This window comes from Micromys minutus (assembly GCF_963924665.1).
Source record: "Micromys minutus genome assembly, chromosome: 3".
NCBI classification, from domain to species: Eukaryota; Metazoa; Chordata; class Mammalia; order Rodentia; family Muridae; genus Micromys; species Micromys minutus.
In genome coordinates, this window is record NC_137972.1 from 68,467,435 (window position 1) to 68,494,221 (window position 26,787).

Here is a 26,787-nt window from a genome sequence, read left to right on the forward strand (position 1 = left end):
AGGTTGTCCCGGGAACGCCTGATTAGATGAAGGGACACCCCCTTCTCTGTAGAGCACACAGAATTCATCTTCTCTTTGCCATCTCTAGACCACAAAGCCCCTCACACTTTCTTGTCAAAGTTTGCCACAAGTTCTCACTGGTTTCTCTCCTTGCCTGCCTTTAAGCCACTGAGGATACTGACTGAGCCCACCTAGAAGATGAATCTGGGAACTCCTGGGTATGCTGGGACCCAATTTGCTCCTAACTGGTATTGAGACCCTGGAGTGTAACAGGAAGTACCCTCTTGAAAACAACAGTTATCTCATTGTAAAAGTCCCTTTTGTATTTCTGTTTCTAGTTCTTAATGCTTTCGAGTGTATATTATGTTATACATTTTGTAATTAGAAATAAAGGTTGTTTTGTTTTAAAGACATTTTTACTTTGCATGCTAGATGACATTTTTAACATCTCTTTGAAGCACAGTTCGGGTGCCATAAAATCCACCTATTTAAATATATGCTTTGGTGGTGTTCACTGCAACTGTGTCTTTACACAGCTACAACCATAATTTAATTTTGAATATTTTTATCTTCCCAGAAATGAGCCCTGTTCCTGTTAGAAGTCATCCTGACCTCCCCTTGCCAAGCCCTAGACAACCACCAATTTGCTTTCTATGTCTGGATCTGCTTAGCCTGGATATTCCATGCAGTGCTGGGTTTTGTTGATTGTTCCTTTAGATAGTAGACATTTGAGGTTTTTTTTTTTTTTTTCTTTTGTCTCCTCTTAAGTAAGGCTTCAACAACATTTGTAGATGAGGTTTTTTTAAGGGCAAATTTTCACTTCTCTTGGGTATGTAGCTAGAAGATAAGTCTCTGGGTCATGTGGTACCTCTCTGTTTATATTAAATTTTGAGCTGTATTCCTCAGTGCCTAGCCCATTTCACATCCCCACCAGCAGTGTGAGAAGGGTTCAGTTTCTCCAAAGACCAGCCACCAACCCGCTTTAATCGAAGTCATTCCGGTGAGTAGGAAGTGGTATCTTTATGTGATTTGGATTCTGTTTCTTCTTTGTTTCTTTTGTTTGTGACAGGGTCTCATGCAGCACAGCCTACCCTCAAACAGATTTTGTAAACTAGAATGGCCTTGAACTCCTGATCCCTCTGCCTCTCTGCCTCTCTGCCTCTGCCTCTGCCTCTGTCTCTGCCTCTGCCTCTGCCTCTGCCTCTGCCTCTGCCTCTGCCCCTGCCCCTGCCCCTGCCCCTGCCCCTGCCTCTGCCTCTGCCTCTGCTTCTGCCTCTGCCTCTGCCTCTTTGCCTCTCTGCCTCTCTGCCTCTGCCTCTCTGCCTCTGCCTCTCTGCCTCTGCCTCTGCCTCTGCCTCTGTCTCTGTCTCTGTCTCTGTCTCTGCCTCTGCCTCTGCCTCTGCCTCTCTGCCTCTGCCTCTCTGCCTCTCTGCCTCTGCCTCTGCCTCTGTCTCTGTCTCTGTCTCTGTCTCTGTCTCTGTCTCTGTCTCTGCCTCTGCCTCTGCCTCTCTGCCTCTGCCTCTCTGTCTCTGCCTCCTAAATCCCAAGATTACAGGTGTGCACTACCACACCCAGCTTAGACTTAGTATTTCCCTGATGGTGATGTTGAATAGCTTTGTGATAGATTGCTAGGTAGGTTGACAGATGTTCCTGATCAAAGAAATGATTTGTGAATGCCATCTGTAATTAGGGGGATTTTCCTTTTAGCTTCTTAAAGCATCCTATTAAGTATAAAGCTTCCAATTGTCTCTTATTATGTATACTGTTTTTGTTGTACTTAATAAATAGTTATCTAGCCTGAGGCTGGGAACATTTACATCCATGGTTTCTTCTAAGAGTTTCCTGCTTCTCAACTCTGTATTCAGAGCTGTGCCCTTCTTGTTGTTCATTTCTGTGTCTGAAATGAGGTAGGTGTCTAAATCCATATTCCTGCATCCAATAGTTAGTAGACTCCTCTTATCCCTGTTGGATTGTATACGGTGAATGATATTTTGGTAGGAAAACCTATATATTTTCTCCTGTTGGATAGACATCTTTTTTCCTTTTTTGGAAGGATATTCTAGAACCATTAAGTCATCCCCAAGACAAGTCCCCTTCATTCAGTTAGTGATTTAATATCCATTCTTGAAAAATAATTTTTTCTGCAACAGGAAACTAATTTTATTTTTAGAAGTGGGTTTGATCAAATACATAGATGGCCTAAAAGTGGACAACGCCTTGGTGTCAGACAAGAGAAGATTGCATGGTGTTTCCAAGGTGTGCATTCAGTACATGCAACATGTTTAGAATTGTTGAATGTCCTTGTGTGAATTTTTTAAATCTTCTACCTCTAAGTCAGAGGGCATTTTGTAAAGGACCATCCTCCCTGTCAGTAAGCAGAGGGCTCACTGGATGTGCTCAGAACACAAGGACTCAGGCAGAAATGGCCTGCAGGGGCCTCTGGATGATGTGTCCAAGTACTTTGGCAGAAAACTAGGAGGCCAGGGGCAGGTAACAACATCAGGAGATGGGGGCCTCTGTTCTTGAAGGAAGTTACACTAGGGTTAAAATTGATCAAAGGAGACAAGAGCAAGAATGATGAGGTATTGTGTGCTCCACTCCCATCCCAGTGGGCATGTGGTAACTCTTAGAGAGCTACTATCCCAGCCTCCAACTGACCCAGACCCAAGACTGTATACACAGAACGGCCCCTGGCACTAAGAAGGATGGTGTTTCCCCACACCTGGCTGCTCTCTCTTCTCTCTTCCATTTCCCTGACTCTATCCTGAGAAAGGAAGGCACTTTCAGATGACAGCTTTACACCAGCAACTGGAGCTTCCTGTATATGCAAAGCCTTTCCCTTCTTTACGTCACAGACAGACCCACAGTTTAGGAATACTTTTTGCTTTGTTTTTTTTTTTTTACTTTTTTTAAAATTCAGATTTGATCAAAATTATTGTAAGGCTAGATTATATTTTTCAAGTGTTTTCTACATAAAATGTGTTTACCTGTCACATAGGACGTATTTGCTCCTTAACTCCTTCAGGTGTAAGTATCAGGCTAAATGAGGCCTCATTCTAGATGAGGTATCGGACACTGAGGTAGTCAGTGGCACACAATCATCCTGAGACACCCTGCCAATCTTCCCTCCTCATCTTCTTAGAATCTGCTAGCCCAAAGAGGAATGAAGCACCAGCTTAATTCTTTATGCATTCTTAAGAATCCCCCAAGAGAGCTTCCATCCTGACCCAAGACCATATACAGAGGATAGCCCCTGGCATTCAGAACTTGAGACAACAGCTTTCTAGCTTATGAAAAGCATACTTCCAATGACCACAGTAGTGAATTAGTTTGAGGCCACCCTCACTGGATCAGAGTCTCTTGTGGTTATCCAACAGACTGCCTATGGGCCTGATTTTTGGGAAAGAGAATGGAAGTGTTCTAAAAGCTGGCTTGGATGGCCTTTTCCATTCAGTAATGGAGCAGGCTATCCTAATGTTCAGAGATGGTCTAGGAAGGACACCTGAGCTTCTGCTATCTTGGTCATTGATACCAAACCAGCCCAGAGCCTTGTTTACACTATTGTCCAGAGACCCAAACTTGTCACTCAAGGGCAACAGTGACCAGTGCAGGAAGCCTAGGGCTGTCAGGCTCTGAGTAGGCCCTGCGGCGACTGTAGATGGAATGAGCTGTGTGGGGATGCTGAGGTGGTTGGAGAGTTGTCCATACTGAAATCAAGTTTATGGGATGATTCCTATGGTTGAGACAGAGCCAGTGACAGGCCTGAGATTACCAGAGGATGCCTGCCATTGGGCCTGAGTCTGCTTGGATGTTACAGATGAGGTCCAGACATGAAATCTGCAAATGAGGGCAAGAAAATTATCCTCTCATTTCATGAGCATCTGATCGTCCGAGTCAACATCTTGTTCTCCTTTGGGAAATTTGTTCCCATCCCTGGTTGGATTCATTCCTGCCAGTTGATCTCAGGTTGGTTTTTGTTGTTGTTCTGTTTATGTTTTAATTGTGGCTACAGTCCAGACACATCAGGAGGGCGGCTAGCTCTGCTGTGCTCAGAGTCTGCCCAGTGTGGTACAGAAATAGCAGTCTGCCTTCTCAGCTTATGGTTTTGAATGGTAGATTTTAGATGCAGAGGACCAGTATTCGTCTTCACTGAAAAATTAGAGTTTAGTAGATGAATTTTACACGGGACTGAGCGTTAATTTGGACCAGCTCTCTTTTCCCGAAGGAATGGTTGTCTCTTTAGAATAGTGTTTGTCAGGATTTTGTCTTGTAATGCTATGTCTTAGATACGGTAACTATTGGTATGAGGAAAAGCAAGAAGGGGTGGACAGGGCTTTTTTTGTTTATACCTCCACATCTCTGGTCATCACTGAAGGTAGTCAGGGCTGGAATATGGAAGCAGAAGCAGGTGTAGGGGCCTTGGAGGAGTGATGTTTACTGCCTTGCTCCTCGTGGCTAGCTCATCCTCCTTTCTTATAGAACCCAGAACCACAAGCCCAGGGATGGCCCCACCCACAACAGGCTGGTCCCTCCCTCAATCACAGATTAAGAAAATGCCCTCCAGGTTTGCCTGCAGCCTGATCTTTGGGAGGCATCTTCTCAACTGAGGTTCTTTCCTCTATAGCTTGTGTCAAATTGGCATTCGACTAGCTGGCACAATGTAGTAAGCCTCAACTTCCTGGTGATGCTGATAACATAAGCCCATCTCAGAGGAAACCCACACATGCAGTATTTAGAGTGGGGCTCAAGAATCAAAGACTACAACGTGGGTTTCTTTAAGCAGTTATTTCAGGGATGGCGAACAGTGCCTGCTTCCATCCTTAGAAGCCACATGAAAACGCTAAGTGGAGTAGTGCTTCAGACCACCGACAGACCTGTCAGAAAAAGAAAGGAGACAGCACTCCTGAGGATGGTGTCAAAGGTCATCTTCTGACCTCCACACCACACACATGCATTAAAAACAGAAAAGATTCAGCCTTCTGCCTGGGGCAGCCTAGACGTGTGAGCTGAGAAAACCACTCCGGTCTCCAGTACCAGAGTGGCCAGATTATTAGTATTGTTGTTTAAAATGTCAGGGGAAAGGGAGGAAAACAAACGAGTGTTCAGTTCCACACGCCCTCAGAAGATTTTCCGCAGGATGGAGATGTCTGGGGGTTTTGTGTAGTTGGTTGCTTATGATAAATCAACACTGGGCTGCCTTATGGGGACAGTGCTGTGTTCTGTTCAACTCATGGGCAATGTATGGAATCCTCTTGGGATGTGCAATGTATGGAATCCTCTTGGGATGTGTATGAGCTCCATTGGCAGCAGGAAATGGCCCTTTGATTTTAGTCAGGAAAGTGAAAGAACAGACGTGTACTTTTTCTTTAAGTCATGGTTATCATTATCTTTTAGCTATATTGCCAAAAAGATGTATGTTTCTATATGGTGACTTTGAGCGTGTTAACTACAACAAATTCACTTTTGTGGAAGAACTCATTTCCTGAAAGCAAAGATGGTTAATTAGAACCATCAGCGTCTATTCTTCCTCTACATCCCATCTATAGCCATACCCTCCCAGGCCCATGCATCACAATCAAAAGCACAAAAGAAGATGCCCATTTCCTGTGCCAGTTACAGCACTTGGGAGAGTGTGCCCTGTGACCCACTCAGTCAGCACAGTTGCGTGCTGAGGTAGAAGGGAGAGTGTGTGATGCCTTCCCCTCTTGCCCCCTGCCACCTGTGGTAGTCAGGGGATCTTGCCCCCAAACTCAGGAGAGTGGTAGCCCTAGCCCTGCCCCTTATTGGCTCTCTTGGGAGAGTAGGTCCTGTACCTTACCTGTGCAATACAGTGGCATTGGCCTTGGTGGAGAAGGCACAGGTGAGGATGGGAGGGCTGGCCCAGCCCCTCACTGGCTTGGGAGAGTGGGCCCTGCATCTTGACTGGGCAGAACAATGGAACAGGCTCTGGAGAAACAGGTGAGTGTGCCCCCAAGGACACGAGAGCCAACCTACTGCCTACAATGGTGGCTTTGGGTGCTCACCTGGAGCAGAGCTGGAGAGCTCATGCTGGTGGTTTGAATAAGGAAGAGCAGGCAGGCTGAGCAGATAAACTGCCACCAGGCCCAGAGCTTTGAATTAGCCCAACCCCAAGTCTACATCATATGTGACTGATTAGGGTGCATGGAAGACCTGGAAGAGGGTGGATATGAGAGGACAGGGAGATGAGTGAGACTGGAGTGTGTGCTGTGAGACCCCAAAGAATCAATAGAAAGGTAAAAGAAGAAGGAGAAAGAGAAGGAGAGAGAGAGAGAGGGAGGAGGAGGCAAATTGGAGGAAGAGAAGATGAAGCAGATGAGAAGGAGGAAGAAGAGGAGAAGCAGCAGCAGTAGCAGCAGCAGTCCCCACCCCCTCTCCAGGGAAGCAGCTTCATCTGGGAGACTGCAGACTGCAGTGGTTTCTTTTCCAAAGCTCACATATACACTCTAGCACTCAATTTCATATAGATTTCCTTTGGCACACAAAGGGGCATATCCCATTGGATCACCATCAGATGAAAATGCCCTAAGCTACTGGCAGGAACCTGATACGGATACCTCCTCAGAGGCTCTGCCAGAACCACACTGATATAGTTGAGGATGCTCGCAGCTAACCATCAGACTGCACATGGGGACCCTAATGAAGGAGCTAGAGAAAGGACTGAAGGAGCTGAAAGGGTTTGCAACCCCATGGGAAGAACAACAATATCAACCAACCAAAGTCTCCAAAGCTCTCAGGGTCTAAAACACCAACCAATGAGCACACATGGAGAGACCCCTGGCTCTAGTTGCCTATGCAGCAGAGGATAGCGTTCTCTGGCATCAAGGGGAGAAGAGGCCTTTGGTCCAATGAAGACGTGTTTTCTCAGTGAAGGGGAAAGCCAAGGCACTGAGGTGGAGAGGATGGTTGGGAGATGGAGCACCTTCTTGAAAGCAAGTGGAGGGGGAGGGGTATGGAGGTAGGAGAAAAGGGGATAACATTTGAAATGTTAATACAGAAAATATCCAATACAAATTTTAATTTAAAAAAAGAAGAAGAAGAAAGAAAATGCCTAAGCCATAAAAAATGCATAGGGTACACTTAATCTACCTAAGAGATGGTGCAGTGCAGGGCACGGTTGTTTCCGCTGGTGATCTGGTGGATTGCTGTTGCTTAAGTGTCCTGAGGCAACACTGGGTCCCATATCACTAGCCCAGGCCCAGATGAAAATTCAAAGTGTTAGCTTCTACTATATGTTCATGGCTCAAATAACACTGACATTCCAAAGTCAAAGTGGTTGAGTCAAGATCTGTCCGTATTTATGCTATCTGTGTATGCGAATACGTCTGTGTGCGTGCTCACCGGCTCGCTCTTCCTAACTGTACCCTCACAGTGCCCAGCTGAAATCGGATGCTCCGTGCAGGCATGCGGATGACAAGACACAGACCTCAGCCCTCCTCATTTACCTTGGCTGTTCTGCTAAGAGTAACTCTGCTGGTGAATCAGAACAGACCCTGCCTCGTTCCTTCGGAATGTCAGTTTGTTGAGATCTGGCAAAGAGAAACACACTCTCCAAAATGTGTTATCACCTTCTGAGGCATGCTTGTGTTGTCCCTGAGGGCCGAGGGGTAATTTTCCCAGGATCTTTTCGTCTGGCGTGGCTATACTGAGATGTGTTTTCCCCCAGAGGAATGTTTTTGATTGTGTCCCGGGATTCCTGTGTTTAAGTACTTTCAACTCTTTGAGGTTGTGGACCCTGTTTTGAAAATCATTGAACACTAGAAACCTTTTTACAAAAAAAAAAAAAAAAAAAAAAAAAAAAAGAAAGAAAGAAAGAAAAAGAAAAGAAAAAAGAATTCATAAATGCAGTAGTAAAATGTGCAGTTTCAGGGGTTGAAGATGCCTGTGTGAGTACCTTACTAATCTGCTTGAATAAGAAACTCCCTGTCCTGTGCACAGTAGGTGGCCACTGTCTATAGTGGGCCCTGGAACAGACTGCACAGACCTGACGTAGATCTGTCTTTGGGTATAGGTGTTTGCGAAACTCTCCAACCAGAGATGCTTTACTCCCTCTGTGCTAGTTGAAGGAGGGCCCTCAACCAAGTGTTAGCTTTCAGCAGGGTTCTTCCTGGTTGGTAGTAACTAAAATCTGGGGAAAGTGCCCTCCTGCAGTGTAAGGGTGGTGGTGGGGGGTGTCGGTGTCCATCTGTGAGTGAAGACAGTAGTAGTATCTTCCATAGTGTGGTACCTGTGTCTACGTGTGTGTTTGTGTCTTCGTGTGTGTGTGTGTGTGTGTGTGTGTGTGTGTATGTGTGTGTGTGTACACACACACACATATGCATTCAAACTCATGCTTCTGCATATGTGTGTAGGACATGTACATTCTTCTCTGTAGCTCCAGATGAGCTGGGCTTGCCTATACAGAAATGCAGTAGTCTCTGACCTGGTTCTTTCTGGGGGGCAGCTACTTTCTAAACCCTGTACTGAATTCTATGGGAAGGGAATCAGCTTACATGTATGTGCAGGCATGTACATCTTTCCATAGCTGTGGGGTTCCCTATCATTCTCTGCCTGATGTTCTTCATATAGGTCATTTCACTGGACCTGGCGCTAGGCTGGACCAGTAAACAAAGCTCCCTTACAGCATCACCCTGAAAGAGGGGGCAGTGCCTCCAGGAAGGGTCAGGAGGAGCAACCACCAGAGGCCCTACAATTAAGGACAATCTGGGAGGGGAGGAACAAGCCAAGTGACCTCTGAGGAGGTTTCCCAACAATCCAAGTTCAAGGTGATGACAAAGGTCTGGACTTGGGACCACGGGAAAGGAAACAAATTCCGGAGTCTCTTAGCAGCAGGAAATAGCAGATGGATTGGAATTAGAACTGGCTGAGTGGGCCAGTGAGCTTTAGGCCTCCGAGGGGAGGGAAACTTGAGAAGGCCTAAGTTAGGCTGGCCAGACCTGTGTGGGTTAGGCTAAGTCTGGGATGGGAACAGGGCAGTAGACAGCGAACAGGAGCCCGGTCCCGGGGATGTCGTACGGCAGCACCACTGGTACAGAGGCAACGTAAAATGTGTGAAATTGACTTAAAAGCCAAAGCACATTTGTTTATTCTCTTTTTGACATTTTAAAGACAGACCCTGCCACACATGCTATTTCTGTGGTTTGGGATCATCCTAACACCCAAAGTCATCATTGGCGATGAGCTGCATTTGTAAGCAGAGAGCAAGGAAGTGACCTCACTGCAAGGCAGGGCCAGGGCCCCCATACCATGCTTTCTCTGTACTGCCACCACTGAAATTCCCAGACTCTGGCCGGCTGCCCTGGCTGCTGACAGTTGCCACAGGTCAGCTGTTTCCTCTGGCTGCCTTTACTGCCCACCTTACTGTACTGAATAGTTCTTATCAACCTTCTTTCTAAGGGAACACACACACACACACACACACACACTCCTTTATGAAATGACATATCTCCGTTTTTACTTCCTGTCCAGCACAGACTGAGATGGTCCTAGGGTTTCCCTTGGGCTTGTCATGGTAGGGTGATGTGAATCCAGAACCTGAGCCACGCTGTTGCTAAGGAACCATGCTGTTGCTAAGGAGCCACATTGTTATACCCTGTCATTAAGTCTCCGTACCTTACAAGAATAAGTCTCTGTTTCCTGCAAGCCATGTTTTTTAACTCATGCCAAACGCGTGATCCTATGGGCAGTTTTAAACACTGCCACCCACCTCAGGTCTAACATTGACTTTAGCTCATGAATATTGAATCAATATTTAGATGGCAGCTGGTTCCTAGCGTTGGGGAATACTTCCTTAGTTGAGGGGTTATGGTACCCTGTAAGGTGTGGTTTATGGAGACATGTCTGGAGCACTTTGAGGTCTGGTGTGAGACTTTCTTCTAGCCCAGGAGCAGGATCCTGAGAGGTACTTAGAATAAAGTCCAGCCAGCAAACAGCTTGCCCCCAGCTTCCCTAAAATAGCATGTTTCATCCTCCAAAAGAATGGCCTAAGAACTGAGCAAGAAATGGGGGTTTCTTAATTATTCTAAGAAAGTGTCTCTCTTTCTTTGCTACCTTGACAAACATCTCTGCACAGGACCTGTGGATTTTTCCATCTGTTAAAGATGCAGAGGTTAGTTTGAAGGGGGTGAAGCTGGTGTCAAAGATGTCTGAGGTAAATTTTGGAACTGTAGCACTGCAGAGGCCCTTAGATGACATAAAGGCGAATCATAGAAACAACTCATACAACTGGAGACTGGTACAGAATACATCAGAAGCTGGGTAAGAGTGGAGTTGACCAATGTAGGCAGCATGGCCTTGGGGACCTGTGACACTTTAGTGTACTTAAGATATATTCTTATTCTCTGAAGTCTCCCTTGACTACTTCTAGGTTGCTACTGACTCCAATTTTATTTACTTGCATCTCTGCTTTATTTTGTAAACATCAGTTGACATAATTTACATATAAACATCTGTACCGGTGCCTACCACCACTCAGTAAATATTTAAAAATGCAACACTTTTGTGAGTTAGAAATTCAATTTACGAGCAAGAGAGTTCCACCCCCGGGTATACCCTAGTGGCCTATTTTGAGCTCCATCCTCCACCTGATGACCACAACCAGACTTTTTGACCACCTAGTGTCTTGCTATGGAAAGCAAGCTTCCTTGTGACCATTCCCAGGGCAGACAGTAGCTGCTATCATCCCCGTAGCTGCCCCTTCACTGGCCCTGTCACTGTGCCAAACTCTTTTCATTACATGACTGTTTCCTGGGCCTCTGTAGCAGTAATTCCCTTGGGTCTCCTGACATTATATTTGTGGGTTTCAGGTGATTTAGAGAGAATACTAGAAGCTTCTGCGCTTGCTGAATCCAACCATAAGCAACAAGAATGCCTTGTAGCCTATTGTCCCTGAGACTCACCCAATAGAAGCAGCAATAGGGTCTCCTTTCTGCAGAGCATTCTGCTGCCGAATGGCTGAGGAAGGCCACCTGTGAGCTCCTGGATGGAGCTGATTAGGGTGCTGTGGGATTTCCTCACACAGGCGCATTAGTGCTTTCATCCAGACCTGAAACTTTCTGACGTGGTTTCTGATTATTTCTCCATGTTCTGAGCATCACGCTGGTTCTCACAGTGAGTCCGGTGCCAGTGCTGTGCAGTAGTGAAGGCCATGAGTCCTGGTGGCCGCTTCTCTATGGGTTGTCCACTTGAGCATGGTAGACTCAAGGCACTTCTGCTTGAACTCTGGGCTACACTCTGGGTGGATCAGCTTGCCTGTGCTGCCTGTCAAAGGACCAAAGGCTGGGTGGTATAGTCATGAGCTGTTTTTTTTTTTTTTTTTTTTTTCTTCTCATAATTATAATGGTTGGGAAATCAAGTGTGATACACATGTTTTCTGGTGAGGGCTCTTTACTGGATTATAGATGGCTACCGTCTTGCCACAGCCTTTCTAGGTTTCTTATGCATGATGAGAAGGCAGGGAAGAAACAGTACGTCACCTGGTTGTCTTGTGTGTGTACCTTTGCCTTTGAGGACAGAAGTTCCATCAAGGCCCCAGTATAAAACCTTGTCTCACATTATTTGCTTGTCCAGTCTCCAAATCAAGTCATACTCACTGCTATGGCTCAACCTTTGAGTTTTATGGAATACATCTTAGTGATGCTGGTGTGGTGGTTGCCATTGAGTGTCTACTCAACTGGAACTACAGTCACCTAAGAAACAAGGCTCGGGGGATGTCTACGAAGAATAACCTATATTAGGTTAGAGATAGAAAGGCCTACCTTTGTTGGAGGCATCATCGTTATATGGGCTGGGGTGCTATAACACATTAAAAGAGATGTGAGCTGAGAACTAGCCATCTTTCTCTGCTTCTTAGCTACAGATGAAATGTCACCACTTGCCCCACCATGATCCTTCTACAATGATGTCCCCTCTATGATTGTACCCTCGACCTCTAATCCAGCAGAAGTCTTTTCTCCCTTAGGACACTTGTCAGGGCATTTTATTGTAGTGACAGAGAAAGGCACTGCCACAAATGGGCTGAATGGAACGCACATGCTTATTTCCACAGGGTGGGCCATCTTCCTTGTCAGTTTTACTGGATTGGGGGGGGGTACTTGGGGAATCAGAGACACATTTTGAGACAGTCAGATCATGAGGGTTCTGACCTAATGGGCGGGCTAATCCCCTGATGAATTATCTGGTAGCACTACGGTAGGGTGACAAAGGTACAAACTAGGACCAGTAGTCAAAAGTGAGACAAGGGGAGTGTATGTCTTTAAGAAGCCACATCTCACACTGACCTCTTCCCATAATTCCTTCCTTCTGTTCCCTGTCTACTACATGCCCCTGCAATAATAATTTTTCCAAGTATGTGGAACAAGCAGCTAAGGACTGATGTCCCTATAACTGTGAGCCAAGATATAGCTTACCTTCCTCAAGTATCTGCATCAGACATTCTGTCAGAGTGGATTCAAACACTCCCTCAAACACTTGGCCTTTCCCAGGCTCTCCCCTCACACTCTACTAGCCCTTCCTCGTGGCCTTGTCTGTAGGGCACCCTGGATTCAGTCCAAGCTGGGACATCAGGATTCTGTATGCTCAATGGGGCTTCAGGGTCAAGGAACCCTCTCCTTCCAAGTAACATTTGAATTTCTGGCCTTCTAGGTGTATCTGAGGTGTATCATTTTCCGCACCATGAAGGTATTTTATTAGGTAAACTGGTTCTTCCCGGTCTTACTTCCACCTAATACTCCAGCTTTTCCTAGATGGAGGGAAGACAGTTTAGCTTACCAGAAGAAGGGGCTGACTTACAGTGAGAAGACAGAAGGATTTGAAAACCGCTGGTGGAGACCAATAAAGTTTATTTGTAAATCATGGGACAAAAATAGGTTGTGAGTGTTTTAACACTTTCACAATTGGGCCAGGTGTGGTCAGATACATCTGTAGTGCATAGGAGTGGAAACCAGGAGGATGGTTGAGGGTAAGGCCAGAGAGCTGGAGGCAAGAAGTTCAAAGCCAGCCTGGGCAATGTCATGAGTCTTTGTCAAAGACAAAAAAAAAAAAAAAAAAAAAAAAATCCCCCACTGCTCCCTAAAACAGTTTCAAAATTTATTTGTTCGGTTAAAAATGTGCTAGCCCGAGCTGCCTTCCCAGAACCATGTTGTATTCGCACAGTGGTGTGTGCCTACGAATTTTTTTTGGGGGGGTGTTCTGTTGCTGGGGTACAGGCTTGTTAGCAGACCATGTTTCCCAAATGGCAAGTCGTTGATGGGTCCCTAGCATCTCTGATGTGCTCACATGAGCAGGGGCAGAGGTATTCTAAAACAGGACATGGAGACTCATCCTGCCCTCTGCACTCATGAGCACTGCCCACAGATGCGGACCAGAGGAGCTCCTGTGGTCCCGGGTGGATGATCAGGAATGTTTGCTTAGTAAACAGAAGCAAGGGGAGCCTCTGTTATAACAGGTGACCAAGAGGAAGGCAGGGTAAAAGGAGGATTCCTGGTGCAGCTGTGTCTCCAGCCATCAGAGAGGCCAGATATGGATTAAGGTCCCCAGGGCAAGTGTCTTTAAAAGACCTTTTGGGCCCAAGGGCTTGACTGAGGGCTTCTCAGCTCCCGAGACTTGGCAGTTCTTGCTCCAGCTAGAATCTGTGCCTGGCTTGAGGTTCATCATGAACAGAGTCAGGAAACACTTGATGAAGTGTTTGTCAGAACAAGAGCTTTTCAAGGCTCCTCCCATGCCCTGAGGTGAACCTGCCAGAGGCTGTTGTTGCTGAGTGGCCTGTTCCAGAAGCCCCTAAACACTCGAGGGGTCCTCCAGGGTCTCTAGAGAAATGTGGTGCTGACTTCTTGGGAGTCCCCTCCCTGTCTACAAAATTACCATCTTGTTTTGAGGGTGGGAAACCCATGCAGAATCTCCATGCACTTGGCTTACACTGGTTGTGATCTGTTGAATATCAACAGTTATTTATTTCTCTCCCCTAGGCCTTCTCCTGGCATGTTTTGATTTCTACAGATATAGCAACCCATTTGGGACAAACTTTTTTGCTTCCAACTTAAGAATTCCACAGGAATTTCCTCCTTACACTGACAGTTTACAGTTAGCTCATCAACCACAGCAACACTCTTGGCTTCTAGGAGCTACTGCTCTAACCCAGAGCCCTTGAGATCCCGGTTCGAAACCTGATGCACGATTTACTTCCAAAACCGAGGATCTTGGCTATGCCTAGGAAACTGAGCCAAGAGCACGTGTCCTCAGCTGCAATATTATGATCAGATTAGCTATAGAGAACAAGTTCTTGCACACATGACCTACTCTGACCTGTATCTAAAAACTCGCTGTGACGGAGCAGTGGCTCATGCAGTGTTGGGACACACCTGCCAGCTCAGTTCACCTGCGGGGCTGCTGCTGGGGCTATACATGTGCGCATTAAACCACAAAGCAAAGTAGGGCCTGGAACCTTCCATGGAGAATGTGTCAGCACACTTACGTTTGGCTCAGCTGATGAAACATCAGGTGATCCCCTTCCACTCTCCAAATCTTCCCATTCCCAGACACTCTCCTGTTGCAGAAAATAGGACTTTTATACCTCTGCTAACTTGTGTGTGTGTGTGTGTGTGTGTGTGTGTGTGTGTGTGTGTGTGTGTGTTTTAACCATTCTGTCTATGAGAATTTTTTTTAACCATTCTGTCTGAGAAGCCACTGCCTACCCCCAGGCCAGGAGATCTCCTTTCTTACTTTCTGATGGCTCTCTAATTCTGCTGCTTTTGTTTTTTGTGCTTCGTTCATTACAGTTTGTGTTTTGTGTGTGGTGTGAGGTAGGGTTTCACCTTCATTCTCTGTGTGGCTAGCTAGCTGTCCAGCACCATTTGCTGACAGGGAACTACTTTACTAATTGAATGAGTTTACTGCCCTTGTCAACAGTCCACACACCCTAGTGTGTGGGTTCATTCTTTTTGGACTTCGAGTCTCAGTCTCACGATCTGTGTGTCTGTCTCATGCCACTACCACACTGTGGTTATATTGAGGCTCAAAATTAGAACCATTGAACCATTCGTGGTATACTTTTTAAAGCTTTAGCCTGTCCATGTACTCTTCCGTCTAACATTGTGTGGGCTACAGCATTTCTCAGCTCCCCTGGGTTCTTCCCTGTCCGTGGGTGTAAAGTGTGGGTATTTTTGTTGGCTGTGGCATTGACTGTTGAGAAAAAAGTCCAGTGGCCTCTGGGGCCATTGCTCCTATGTTCTGCACAGTATAGAAATAAAGACCTTGGCTAACTCATCCTACATGGCCAGCCCTAAGAGACTGAGAGAGATGAGGGCAAACAGAGCATATCTTGGTTGGGGGTGGCTAGGGTAAGGCAAAGGCTTGGGGAGCAATCCACTGTGCCCCAAGAGACAGATGCCTCAAGGTGGGACAAAAAGTCATGGAACAGCAGGCGTGGAACACAGAGCTTCTGAATCCCAGACAGAGGGATCTCTACCTGGGCACTTCTCTTGCCAGCCAGAGCCTCGCCATAAATGGTGCCGTCTGGTTTGTTTTGTTTTGTTTAGATTCTGTGCTCCCAAATGGGACTCTTGGGTGCCTCTGGAGACCAGTGACTCACGATGCTATGATATACTGTGTACTGAGTGAATCCTGGTGAATTCCCTGATTTCAGAAACCAGACCTAGAGGATATGACCCAAGTGGGTCAGGAATTTGGAGAGAAAATTCGAGACGGGGTGGTGCTGAGGTGAATGTAGCACTTCTTTATTGCAGCGGATAAACAGTTTGTTTTGCCCAACCTGGGGTTCTTTGTTTGTTTCTGGGTTTGGTTTTTGTTTTAGGGTACTCTGACTTCATTTTGCCACTTGCTCCGATGTATTTGCAGCTCAGTCACTCGACATGTGCAGAGCAGTGACAACTATGAGTCACCGGACAGGCACATTCCCGGCTGAGGTTGAACAAGGCCACGCTCTGCCTTTCTGTTTCAACTCTCAGACCATAACAAGTGCCCTTTTCAGTGTACTTGGTGCCACATGTTTAGCATTTTTGTGCACTCCCCCACCCCCCACTTTGTGATTTCACTGTTTCAAATGGCTTCCAAGTCTGATGCTCAAGGGCAGTGTTCCTAAGAGCAAGATGCCAGAATGTGCCTTATAGAACCTTGTGGAGAAAATACTGAGGGAAGAAGAAGAGCTAAGTATTCCTGTTCAAGCATGAATTACGTGTGTGTGGGTTTAATGTGAACGAGTCAACAATAGATAATAAATAAGGTATCTTTGCCCTGGAATGTAACTATAGATTGATATGACCAAAGACACATAAAACTAATTCTGCAATTTTACCCAAGTGCAGCATAGGTATTTGTAATTCAGTGGTCATAGCATTTTTTTAGAATCAACTGACTTATGATATGGCCCTGGCTTGAGTCCTAGCCACACACGCACACACACATACCCCCACACCCACACATGCGCATTATTTAGAATGTATATATGACCTGCCTACCATTATGAATGAGAATCAACAGTGCCTATTTCTCATTTGCCACCTTAAATGTGACCCCACCCCCAAGCTCGTTTGCACCCATTCACGTTGTTTGAAGCTCTACCAGATTACACAGTTTGTCAACAGGCATGGCCATGACACATGTTTGTCAACAGGACACATTCGACGCTGACAGAAATGTCCAATGAGTGGATACTAATCAGCCTCTTGTCACGATAGTCTGAGGGCTCAGTGGTGAGTGTTGATGTTGGCACCCTGTGCAGCAGGCGAAGAAAACCCAACTGTCAGCTCAAAGGTGGAGGAGCCCCGTGCATCCGACTAATGCACTACAAGGCCAACAGCTGCAGACACTTTACACACCGTGATTTACTGGAGAAACTGGGTTTACACTGTTGTGTGGTGTTTGCTCTGTGACTCTAGAGCAGATGGAATAGATAGCCCTGAGTTTATGAATTATAAATGTACATGCAGCTTTGTCCTGGGGTGGGATGGGGGGTACAGTTAAGCCTCTTCACTCCATTTCCTCTCCAATCCCGTGATCCTACAGAGAGGAGGGAGGGCCTGTGTGTGGTTAGCGTGACTACGGAATCGGGGTGGGGGCTCCGGTGGTCATTGTCAGCTTCTCTGAAGGAATGGATTAAATATCCCCGGCATCAAAAGAGTTCGTATGGCCCTCTATTCCTACACTCAGCTCTTGAGGTTTCGAACTGTGATTATTCCTGTTTATCCCAGGGTTCCTACAGAGGTGGAATGGACTCCTGGTTGGCTCACATGCAGTTCCGTGTTCAGTCGAGCTGACTGGGAACTTCCGGTAACGTTTGCTTCCTGCAGAGCTGTACATCTGGGGCTGAAACCCAGTGGCTCTGATTTTTGTTTCTGTCTCCCTCCTCTGCCTTGTCAGCTGGAATAAATGGAATACATAACTAAGTTAATGGTATGGCGTTTGAGTCCTACATAAGAGCTCCGTTCGGCCTCTTCTCATTCACGTTCTCATGTCTGTATTTTATAGCAAGTTGTAGCATGTGCGTGCATGCTATGAGGTCAGAGGACAGCTTGTGGCAGTTGGTCCTCTCTCCTCACTATGTGGGCTCCAGGGATCAAACTCAAGCCTCTAGCTTTAGAGTGAACCACTTTTACCTCCTGATCTAGCTCAACGGCCCATTGTATCACTTGATATAGCGAAAAGGGAAAAAGTTTTAAAAGGTCTCTAATCCCTTTACCACATCCCAGTATCACTGGAATCTTCTTAACTTTAGGCTTAAGCGCATTCTGGCTTAAACAACAGAAGCCGTTGTTCTATCCCTCCTTCTTCATTCTGTGAGCACACACTATGATGAAAATACCCTCAGCCCGACTGTATTCGTTGCAGTCTGTTAGCCAAGCTTTGGGGGAAGTGCCAGCTTCCCGTGGAGGTGTCAGAGGCAGAACGCCCTTCATTTCTCTCCAGCTCCAACATCAGTAGTCAATCTTGACTGTTAGCTTTATTAGACGGAGATAAAACAAGGCGATTACTCACTCCCATCTCTTGCGTGAGTCTGCCAGAGCATGTCGAGAGAGGTCTAGACCACGGTGGTTCTATCCAAACCAATGGCTCACTCATCCAGATCGAAAACCACGGAGGGGTGGTGGGACGGTGGAAGACAAGTCCTGGTTGGAGGGGGCAGGTGACTGGGAAAGCACCTCGGAATGGAGCCCTCTTGCCTGGATCTCTGCCTGTCTCTGCTCTGCTCCCCAACTTCTGTAAGCTTTCTGCTCCACCGTGCCAGTCTGCCGTTGTTGAGCATGCAGCCCCACCGCCGTCACACACAAGAGAATCTAGGCAGCCATGGGATAAAGGCTCTCAGAACTGTGAGCCCAAACTGGTCCAGCCAAAACCTGCCCTTTTGGGTGTTTCTCTCTGGTGCTTGTCACAGTGAGGAGAGTCTGACTAACCTTAGCACTGATCGAATGAACAGCTGACTACGGAGCCTCTGTTTGCCCACTCCAAAAAAAAAAAAAAAGTTTTCTTTCATTGGGATGGATCAGACCGCTTTGTTCTTGGAGGGACGCTGCTGGGAAATGGCAGTTTCCTATCTGCTTTGTGTCTTTGTGTCCCAAGGAGCTGTGCAAGCATGCAGGACTAGTGTTTTAAAAATGCCATGATTTCTTTTGTGGAAATTTTTAAATCATGGAAGTGTGAAGCCACCAGGAGTACCAGGGTGGGACATAAGAAACCTTGCTGGCGGGGAATTGTACCTGAAGGGACTCAGTAGCAGGGAGTTAACAGAACAGATGCCACAGAGCTTTTTTTGTTGTTTTGGTTTGGTTTGGTTTGGTTTGGTTTGGTTTGGTTTTGGATTTTAAATACACTGAGGAGGAGAAAGGTAGTTTTCCCAGATTTTCTGATAAGCACCTGCATGGACTTGGGTGGCCTCTTCCGGTGTGGTGCTTTCTAGAGCCTGAGGCAATTGAGTTTTGTGTTAAGTTACTTTTGTACTCTGGGGAGAATCCCCAAGAGAAGTGAAGTTTATTTTGGCCGTGGCTGAAGAGGTGGCAGAAGATACCTGTCAGCCCCACCATTCTTAGGCCCTTTGTGCTAGTGCTGGATGCCATGGTTGGAGTTGCACAGCAGAGGAAGAGGCTCCCAAGGTGGCCAGCGTGTGAAAAAGGAGGAGACTGAGCCCTACTATCCCCTTCAGGTGTGTGTCCCCAAAGACCTAGAGACCTCCCACCTAGGCACCTCAGCACCGCCCCAAAATGCCACCCCAGTGACCTCCACCACTAGGCATTTAGGAAACTCTCCATGAGACTAGACCAGGGAATCCCTGGTCTCCAACATTCCTGCCCTAAGTGGTTGTTTCTTTCCATGAAGCCCTGAACACTAGTGGCTGTTTTCCACAGAAGCACCAAGGCTTAATTACCATTTATTTACCCACTAGGTCCTTTGTTTATGGCAACCTGGGATTTTCTCCAGTCTTTGTTTACACACACACACACACACACACACACACACACACACACACACACACACACGAAGCATTTCAATGCCCTCGCTCCTAACCTTACGCAGCTCTTTGTGTTTTGTGACCAAGGATTGTTTTCTTTTATGTGTTTTCTTTTTCTGGGTTTTATCACCAGGCTGGTAATGATTGCAATCAATCATTAGAAGCAATGGCCCTTAATCCACCCGTGTACGAGAGGATTCTTAAAAATAAACTGACGCTTTGTTTTCTAGTTGTTTTTCTTTCTTTCTTTTTTTTAATCCAAGCATCTGCACCTTGGAAAATTATTGGAAGGCTCTTGTCTGGCTGCTGCTTATAGTGCTCCATGCTATCCTTAGAGTGGGAGGTCCAGTCTGCCAGCTCAGAGCACAGCGGGATGCCGGGACCCAGGAAAGTATTTGTGTGGTATTTAAGGTCTGCTGGTTCAGCAGCAGAGCCCACAGCAGGCATGCTCAGGACAGCAAGCTCAGCACATCTGGCCGTATTATGCCTCTCTTCTCTCTCACCACATGACTGCCTTAGAATGGATGCTTCTGACTGCCTATAGTTGGCTCATTGACCCAGAATGGCTGTGACCTTTGTTGGCAGCACTGCAGTGCGTGTCTTTGTGTGTGTGTGTCCCATACACAGACCATCAGAACTGAGTAACGACATCTCATCTACCTACTGATAGACTGTCAGCAGCAACCCACAAAGCGTTTTAAAACAGAACCAAAGTAATGCCCTTGAAGGCAACAGACAGCCAGATTGCATGCTTTCTGTATGTTTACTTTCACCCTATTGTCTGCACTGCTAGGTTGCTAAATCCACATGCATAGAATGAGTCTTCAGACCAAAATCGAATTTAATTTATTTCTTTGCTGCTGCTGCTGCTGCTGCTGCTGCTGCTGCAGCATTTGAATTCTGCAGCCTTGGCCAAACGCATTGCACATTTGCAGAGAAAAATAGACCTGCGGTACAGTGCAGCTGCTCACCGTGTGGGATGTGGACTATGTTAGCCCCGGAACTGAATCTCTCTGCAAAGCCTGCATGTCAGCTTCCTCTGTGCCTCATGGAAGGTACTCAAAAGGAGGGAATGACCTGTGTGTTATCAGCTTGATAACATTTTCCTTTGTGGTGCTGGGGACCAAACCCAGGCCCTCGCATTGCTCAGTAAACACTTTTCCTCTAAGCTGTACTGAAAGCCCTCATTTTCTTTCTCATGGGGTCCTCGGGCATCGTTTCCAGTCTTGCTCTGAAGAGGGAAGGTAAGTATGACCATGAATATCAAATGACAGGAAGCACAGTGGAGCCCAGAGCTAGCTTCATACTAAGGAGATGAGGTTATTTTACATAGGGAGTCATTTTTAATGAGATGGTTTCCCCCCAGATGGTCCTCTCTATTCTCTGTTAGCTCCGTTTTTCCTGGGTCCGTTCAGGAAAATTAGTGAGGGCGTCCTGAGCTCTAACTGGATGGAGCTTAGCAGGCACGGCGGATAGCAGGCATGGTGGATAGCAGGCATGGCGGATAGTAGGCATGGCGGATAGTAAGTATGCAGGCATCCCTTCCCATAGTGATCCCAGCGTGTGGCTGAGCCTGAAAGTACAGAGCTTCATCGCAAGGCCTTTGTGAAGGGCAGCCTGCACTGGGGTGACCAACCACTGGTAGGGGAGGGCAGAGGGTAGGGGCCCAGAGACCTAGCTGCCACTAGCCCTGAGGTGACTGGATTGTACAGGATGGACATTCTGGGAACAGAGCTAACAGAAGTACAGACAGATACTGTGAGGGCAGGAAGCCTGGAGCCAGCCTGCTGAAGTGGGGCTTTCTTTCCCTGCTCCGTGGCTGAACACAATAGTCCCGTTCTCCTCAGCCATCTGTGCCGTTCACACACATCCCTGACCACTGAGCCTTCCTCTTAGAGAAACCCCGGGCCCGTCTCCAGGTCTCCAGCATTTGGCTTCCTGATACACATACCGACCCTCCACACGCTGCCTCTTGAACACACCTTTGCCCTGTGCTGCCTTTGTCCCTGAGGGTCAGGACACAGAGGGAGGCAAAAGTAGAAAACATGAGGATGTCCTACTCAAGGACAAGGAAGCACAAGAGAGACACCCTCCTTGAATTTTGCGCACTGCTCACCTTGCTTTGCTGGTCCCACTCTGAGCCCTGAATGCCAAAGCAGGTGACCTTGGGAAGCGCTTCTTCCCTTTCTGAACTTGGTTTGGGTTGCCCCTCTTCTCAGTGCTGAGAATGCAATTCAGTGCTTTGGAGAAGCCACACAGCACACTATGACCCATGTCAAGGCTTACTAGATGCTTTCTTTGGTCACTCTCATTATTACTGGATAAATACAAAGCACCCCATACGAGCCAGTCTCAGGGGATCTGCCTGCAGGACCAGCCTGGTAAGACAGCCGTGTCCCCATTTGCACCTTTCCAGACTGCGAGTGATTCTGACTGTGTGCACTTTCCTGGCAGTCGGGGCATTCTGAAGAGGATGTATTTTGTCTCCGCTGCAGGAATTGCTTACTTAGGAGGCGTGTGCAGTGCTAAGAGGAAATGTGTGCTCGCCGAAGACAATGGTCTCAATTTGGCCTTTACCATCGCCCATGAGCTGGGCCACAAGTAAGTATCAGACTTCAATGTTCTTTCCTTCTCCAAACCTACATCCCATGTGATTTGTGCCTTTACTGTTTCTAGAATTAAAAGGCCCATCCACAGACCCACTCCTGGGTGTGGAAATGTTAATCTGAGGTTTATTTACTCTTGAAGCCCGCATTGAGGTCTTCCTGGGTGAGTCAGTTGTACGTCTTATTCCAGCTTAGCGTCATCTGCTAGTGCACTCTAAGGACGCCATTCAAAACAGTTGGATTTCACCTTGAACTATTTGCTCTTCATTTGCTTTTAGTCGCTTCAGGAGCCCCACTTTCTGAATGTAGAACACGGTGTATCAGTTTGGAAAGAATTGGCAGCAACTGCCTTGGTACATGCAAAGTCTTGCCTTTCAAATGAAATAACCCCAAAGCCCTAGAGCCCAAAGGTGCCTCCTCTAGGAGACTCTGGGGTAGCCTCCTCCATTTTCAGAGGAGGAAACTGGATGTTAGGGGGTTGTAATCACCTGCAGGAAGTCTCAAGGGCAGATAGCCAGTCTAGTCTACAAATGTGGCCTCAACGTTTACCCTTTCTGCTAGAAAGGATGTCTGCTTTATGTTTCTCTGAAGGGGGAAACTGTGATATGACTGTGTAAGAACTTAAAAAAAAATTAAATTGAGGAAACCTGAGCACAAAGAACAGTGGGAAAATTTATATTGAATTGTATAGAACATAGTTCCAGGGAAATGGCCATAAAGTTTTTCTAATGACCTCCACAGGAAGGGGCCTGGGACCTTAACTGTTATGGCCAGTTGTTGGAAGAATAAAGCCAGTGTATATAAAGAGTTGAAAAGCAGTTGTTTTCCTGAAGCCATAGTGATGTCTTAGGCCTTTTTCCCCCCTCTTTTGTTCTGTTTATCTGGTGCCATTTGTAGGAGGTTTAACAGTTGGCTCCTGGGGACTTGGTGGATACCATGATGTGGGCACAAAGAGGAAGAACAGACAAAGAGGATGTTGTGCGTATAGCATGAGGAATATGGTATTTATGGACCTGATGTGATGAAGCTAGCCAAGCTCGGCTCTGATGTCCTCACTTCTTCATGCTCTGGTTGCTTCCTGACTGTTAGTGACAACACTTGGCCCACAATGGGTTTTTCCCCCTTTCATTGCATTTATAACACTGCTTTCCAGTGGTTAAAACTCAGTACCCAAGTGACTCGACAGGGGTAGGAGTGAGCAGAGATCACCATGGCCTTGGCTGGCATCCTCTGACTATTAGAGAGCCAGTCTATCCCAGTGCCTGGATGTTAGTCAGCTGTGGAATAGCCGTAAGACTACAGAGCTTGCAGGGACAGCGAGGAGCATCTGGGTTGTTTTAAATCTGGCAACAGTCAAGTCAATACGATGATCTGAAGGAGCCAGAGCTGGGAAGGCTCAGTGAAAGAGGAGCGCTTGCCACTCAAGGAAGATCCCAGGTAAAGCCAGGCGAGGTAGCAGGTTCATAATCCCTGTTATAAACAAAATGTCCTCTGGTAGTAAGACGGACAGGTGGAATCAGCAGAATTCCCAGAAGCTCACAGGCCAACTAGACTAGAGTACACAGCAGTGAACAAGACACCATAACCAACACCTGGGCTATCTGAGTATGCGTGCACACACACACACACACACACACACACACACACACACACACACACAGGGTGGGTAGTGGCTGGAAAGGACCCTTTAGCTATAGTCTGTATGTAGTTTCTTGGAGAATTCTTTGTAGCCTGCTACTAAACTCTAGTTACCTACATAAAGTAACACTATGGTGAATCAAAGCCAATAAACTACTGGGCAGTAGTTAAAAGCCTGTGTCATTCTTTGCAGAGGACCTGGGTTCGATTTTTAGCATTCACATCTCTCTGCTCATCACCACCTGTCACTATAGTTATAGGAGATCTGATGTCCTCTGGCCTCTACAGACGCCTATAGGAATGTGACATACAGAAACTCACACAGGCACATAGACATACACATAAATGAAAAATGACGACGGGGGAAAAAAAAGATGATTTGAACCACTGGTGTATGAATTCCAGTGTCCCGTGGCAGTATCCAGCACCGTGGTCTATACCGGGGGTGCTGTTTGCACGCACTTTGGAACACACACATGCTGCATGAAGGTATTGCTTCTTGAGTGTGAAAACACAGAGGGCTTTTCTTCTTGATAACCTGTGGGGTCAAACACTGGCTGCTTAGCACAGGAAGTCCACAGAGAGGAATGGCTAAACACAAGCACACTTCAGTACCCCTTTAGCTACAGTCTGTGTGCAGTTTCTTGGAGAATTCTTTATAGCTCGGTACTAAACTCTAATTACCCACAAAAACAAACACTATTGTGAATGAAAGCCAATAAACCCTGCCAGGGTTTGCCCCCCACCCCCAGCCTAGTGATTACAGTTTTCCCAAGGAAGTCTGTTGTCTGAGTGGCGTCACTGTTGGGCAGTGGCACCCTCCTCACCTCAACCCCCACTTGCCAAGCCACATAATCCTTCTCTGTCCACTCTGGTCATGCTGGGGTCTGAAGTCTACTCAGGTCATGCTACTCTGGTGGGGGCTGTGGGTGGGCCATGTGGCCTGCTTAGAAAAGGGAAGACCTGCACTCTCAGCAAAGCCGAAGACCAAACTGCTTCAGGGATGTAAAACCCCAACATGGATCATGTTCTGGATGGAGTGGGCAGTCCAACTCTGCAGCCTCTCACTTATGTGAGGGATCCCTGGGGCACATATTCCATAGTCCCTGCTAACAGTTCTGATAGGGGAGGCTTCCATTGGATGGTTTCAGTCTTTATGCCTGGGTGTCAGTGGCTCGGTTCCTTACTAGTATATCTCCTGTGAGAAGCCCTGTGAGCAGCTGCCCTCCGATCACATTGTCCACTCTCATTTTTAACTAGCGAACCAGCTGACTTGATAATTTGATACCTGTTTGATTTTAAGAAAACAAAAAGCTCAGTGGGGCAGATTTGGGGGTTCTTTTCAACATTCAGGAACTGTGCTTCCTCCTTATTCACTTACCTTTTTTAAAAAAATTTACATATATGAGTGTTTTGCAGTCCCCGCCTGTGTGTGTGTGTGTGTGTATGTGTGTGTGTGTATGTGTGTGTGTGTATGTGTGTGTATGTGTGTGTGTGTGTGTATGTGTGTGTGTGTGTGTGTATGTGTGTGTGTGTATGTGTGTGTATGTGTGTGTGTGTGTGTGTATGTGTGTGTGTGTGTGTATGTGTGTGTGTGTGTATGTGTGTGTGTGTATGTGTGTGTGTGTGTGTGTATGTGTGTGTGTGTGTGTGTATGTGTGTGTGTGTATGTGTGTGTGTGTGTGTGTGTGTGTGCGCACCCATATGGTTGACTGGTATCTAAGGAGGTCAGAAGAGGGTATCCAATCTCCTGGAACTGGAATTACTGCAGACAGCTGTGAGCTGAAAGGTGGATTCTGGGTCTTGAGCCTGAATCCTCCAGAGGAGCCGCAGGTGCTTTGAACCCCTGAACCACCTCTTCAGCCGAGCACAGATTTATCTTAACTAACCAAAAGTTGATGTATCTGGTACCGTAAAAGGCTCTAACTTAATGTCCAATCACAAGTGCCCTCAGTTGCAAATTAAATAGACAAGCCTTGTATCAGCAATGTCAATAATTCACAAAGGACACAAATTGTTAACACAGTAATGATGATGTTTAAGGTTAAATCAGAACTCATTTGCTGACCATGTACTTTATGCTGGGTGCTGTGTTAGATGCTTCACATCTGTTAAGTGAGTGAGTGAGTCTAGTGGGGTAGATACTGTTTAGCTGTTTAGAACCAGAAGATTGGAAAATAATTTTTTTTTTTTTTGTTATCTGAGGATGTTATACAAGAACATAATGTGTTGAAATCTACCACCCCCTCCCTTTCAATTTCTTCTCTGTGTGCCCCACTATTATCAACTCCCAATTCTCACTCTCCCTCCTTCCCTCCCTCCCCCCACCCCACCCCCCTCTCTCATCTCTCTTAAACCAATTGCATCTGCTTTATGCTGCCAGTGTGTGTATGAACCACAGTGGAAGGTGAGTAGCCTCTTAGGAACCACATCCCTAAAGAAAACTGACTTACTCCCAGTAGCCATCAGCTGCCCACAGTTCCCCCAGCTGGGGCTGGGGCTTTGTGACCGTCTCCCTCATGCATGCTGGAACTTAGTCTGGTCCGATCTGGTGCATGTCTTGTGCTGACAGGGACAGCTTCTGTGGGTTCATGTGTGTGCAGCTGCCCGGCTGGTGTCTAGAAAGTACTGTGCTTTGTAGTCAGCCACTGCTTCTGACTTACAACCTTTCCAATCCCTTTTCTGGGATGATCCTTGAGCCTTGGGGAAACAGGGTATGACATAGATCATCCTGTTTATGGCTGTGTTCTCGGTGGTCTCCTTTTCTATAGAAGTTGACCAGTTGTGTGTGGGTCTCCATGTTAATCATCACCTACTACCAAAAAAAAAATGCATCTTCTCCAAAGAGGGTTGAGAGCTGCTCTATCTATGGGTATAATGATAAGTACTTAGAAGGCACTTTAATACCGTGTCCACAAAAGAATAGTCATGGGTTCTCCCAGAGGACATATGACCTACCCAGCCGTGGGCTCTTAGCCCCATGACAGTCATGGCTTCAATTTTGTGGAGCAGGCTCTAAATTCAGTCAGAAGGTGATTGATTGGTCACTTGTAGCACTGATTTTTTTTT

The 26,787-nt window shown here is 46.7% G+C and overlaps 1 protein-coding gene across 1 annotated transcript in view; it reads left to right on the top strand.

Annotated features, from left to right (window-relative positions):
- ADAMTS17 (ADAM metallopeptidase with thrombospondin type 1 motif 17) overlaps positions 1-26,787 on the top strand; it is a gene marked incomplete at both ends in the record, with an annotated part of 292,773 nt that overhangs the window by 95,116 nt on the left and 170,870 nt on the right. The window contains one exon of the mRNA XM_080913724.1: positions 21,970-22,075. Coding sequence (XP_080769850.1) covers positions 21,970-22,075 — 106 coding nt within the window. The remainder of the gene's footprint in view (positions 1-21,969; positions 22,076-26,787) is intronic.